The sequence below is a fragment of the Capsicum annuum genome, chromosome 5, assembly GCF_002878395.1.
Source record: "Capsicum annuum cultivar UCD-10X-F1 chromosome 5, UCD10Xv1.1, whole genome shotgun sequence".
NCBI lineage: Eukaryota > Viridiplantae > Streptophyta > Magnoliopsida > Solanales > Solanaceae > Capsicum > Capsicum annuum.
Genome location: NC_061115.1, coordinates 25,894,033 through 25,896,888, shown reverse-complemented (window position 1 = coordinate 25,896,888; position 2,856 = coordinate 25,894,033). Strand labels below are relative to the sequence as shown.

Below are 2,856 nucleotides of genomic sequence, written 5' to 3'. Positions count from 1 at the left end.
AGATGCTAATTGTTAGTTTCAATGTCTCATAGTTTTGCATCGGCATTCATGAGTCGCGATCGATAAATTGTGATTAAATTTTTAATTTTGCTTTTGATTTTGGGTTAAAGTGCTTTAGTATTGTATCTATAATTTTATTGCAACATATAGTTTTCGTATTTTGTGATTGCAATTTGCAAGACAGTAGAATAATTTTGTAGAAAATTTTGTGTTTCGTCATTCGTAGGATCTTTAAGCAAGTGACAATATGATTACAAATTTTTTCAAGCCTCAAAGTTATTCAGATACTTCTCCTAGCTCTTCTTTGCCAAGTTCTCCATTGCCTGTCAATCTTTCCAGAGTATCGAATAACGACAAAGAGTTGGCAAAGTTGGATCTTAAATCTGATCCTGCTGAAAGAAAACAAATTACAAAATTTTCTCCAAATATGCGTGACCGGGTGAGGAGATATTACATACAAAAAAACCTTGCCAACCAGATAAATTTGAATTTCCCATAAGAGATTTTGGAGGTACACCGCGTCACTTTCATCCTGAATGGTTTAAACCTCTATATTCTCAATGGTTAGAATATAGCATTAAAGAAGATGAAACATTTTGCTTATGTTGTTACTTGTTTAAAAATGAGCTCGGAGGATATGGAAAAAAGTGAGTAAATCTTTCACAACGGAAGATTTTCGAAGTTGGAACAAAGGCATAGAAAGGATTAAAAAATAAGTGGGTGAAGTCAATTGTGTTCATCATCAATGTTTAGAGATGATGCTAGATTTGATAAATCCGGAACAATCTATTTTAGCCTCACTTGATAAGAAATACGAGAAAATTAAAGGTGAACATCGTATTCGCTTGAATGCTTCGATTGATGTGACAAGATATCTTTTGAAAGAAAGTTTGCCTTTTCGGGGTCATAATGGGTGTGTAACTTCTACAAGAAGAGGCAATTTTCTAGATCTCTTAAAGTGGTATGCGGAAAAAAAGAAAGATGTAAAAAATATTGTGTTAGAAAAATCTCCAAAAAATAGCTCTATGACTTCTCCGGATATTCAAGAAGACATTGTATGTTCTTGTGCAAAAGAAACGGTGAAAGCGATTATTGAAGACTTGAATGGGGATAACTTTGGAATTTTGGTTAATGAGTTTAAATATGTTTCTCATAAGGAACAAATGACACTTGTTCTGCGGTATGTCAACAAAGAAGGTAAGATTATTGAGCGATTTCTTGGTCTTGTTCATGTTAAAGACACATCTGCCAAGTCGTTGAAAGAAACGATCTATTCTTTGCTTTTAGATCATTCTTTGAGTCGATCTCAAATACGGGGACAAGGTTATGATGGAACTAGTAACATGTAGGGATAGATTAATGGTATTAAAACTTTGATTTTGAATGATAATGCTTTAACATATTGTATAAATTGCTTTGCTCATTAGTTGCAATTGACTCTTGTAGATGCTGCGAAGAAACATAATGATGTGAATAATTTTTTTGACATTTTTGCTAATGTTTTGAATATTGTTGGAGGTTCTTTTAAGCGCAGAGAGATGCTTTGAGATGATCAAGCTGAAAAATTAGAGGAATTACTAGTGCTTGGTGAAGTTCATACGGGAAGTGGATTAAATCAGGAACTTGGACTTCAAAGACCCAGTGATACCCGTTGGGGGTCTCATTTTAAGACAGTACATAATTTTATTTTCTTATTCTTATCAATTGTTCATGTACTTGGAGTTCTTGAAAAAGAAGGTGCAAATTATCATGAGAAAGCATTGGCAAAAAGTTTAGTGGAAGATATTCGATCTTATGAGTTTATCTATATATTGCATTTGATGTTGAAAATTTTGGTATTTACAAATGATTTGAATATGGCTTTACAACAAAAAGATCAAGATATCGTTAATGCTATAAAACTTGTGGATTTCTCAAAGAGACAATTTCAATTGATGAGGGAATGTAAATGGAATTCTTTGTTAGAAGATGTCTCTTTATTTTGTGAAAAGAATGATATTGTGATTCCTGAAATGAATGACAAATATGGTCTTGGAAAGTTGAAGCGCAAGAGCTCAAGTGTTACATATTCTCATCATTTGCGTGTGAAAGTTTTTTATGGTGTTATTGATTTGCAACTTTCAGATCTTAACAATCGCTCTAGTGAAGTGAATACTGATCTACTTCTTGGAATGGCTAGTTTGAGTCCTGTGAATTATTTTGAAAATTATGATAAAGATAAGATCATGAAGCTTGCTACATATTATCCAAATGAGTTCAGTGCCTCCAAGCTTGAAGATCTTAGTTTTGATCTTGAGAATTATATCTACTATGTAAGAGAAGTGGATAATGCTTTCTCAAATTTGAAAGGACTTGGAGATCTTTCGATGAAATTAGTTGAAACAATTATGCACAATACATGGGGACTTATTTATTTGCTTGTGAAATTAAGCTTGATATTACCCATGGCTACTGCAATAGTGGAAAGAGCTTTTTCCTCCATGAAGTTTATCAAAACTGATTTGCGAAGCAGAATTGGTGATGATTTCTTGAATGATTGTTCAGTTTGTTATATAAAGGATGAAGTATTTGACAGTGTACATAATGATGCGATCGTTGATCATTTTCAAAACATGACAACTCGTCGAATGCAATTGTAATGATAATGCTTATATTTATAGTGTTTAAGTAATTCATCACTTTTTTAAATATGTTAAATATCCTTATTTGTTAGTTACTTTGGCTAAGGTTATACATTTGTTGTCTTAATTATCAATGCCTAGTACGTCTAACAAGTTCTGGTATTTGCAATGCCTTATTTGTTATACTAATTTGCAAAATAAACTGGTATTTGCAAGTTCAGTAATAGTAATTTGT

At 32.3% G+C, this 2,856-nt stretch overlaps 1 protein-coding gene across 1 annotated transcript; it reads left to right on the top strand.

The window, feature by feature from the left end:
- Positions 1 to 1,856: 1,856 nt before the first annotated feature.
- Positions 1,857 to 2,639, top strand: LOC107871678. The gene has a single exon (XM_016718585.2). It carries the CDS (start codon positions 1,857 to 1,859, stop codon positions 2,637 to 2,639), a length of 783 nt encoding a protein of 260 aa, XP_016574071.2.
- Positions 2,640 to 2,856: the final 217 nt, after the last annotated feature.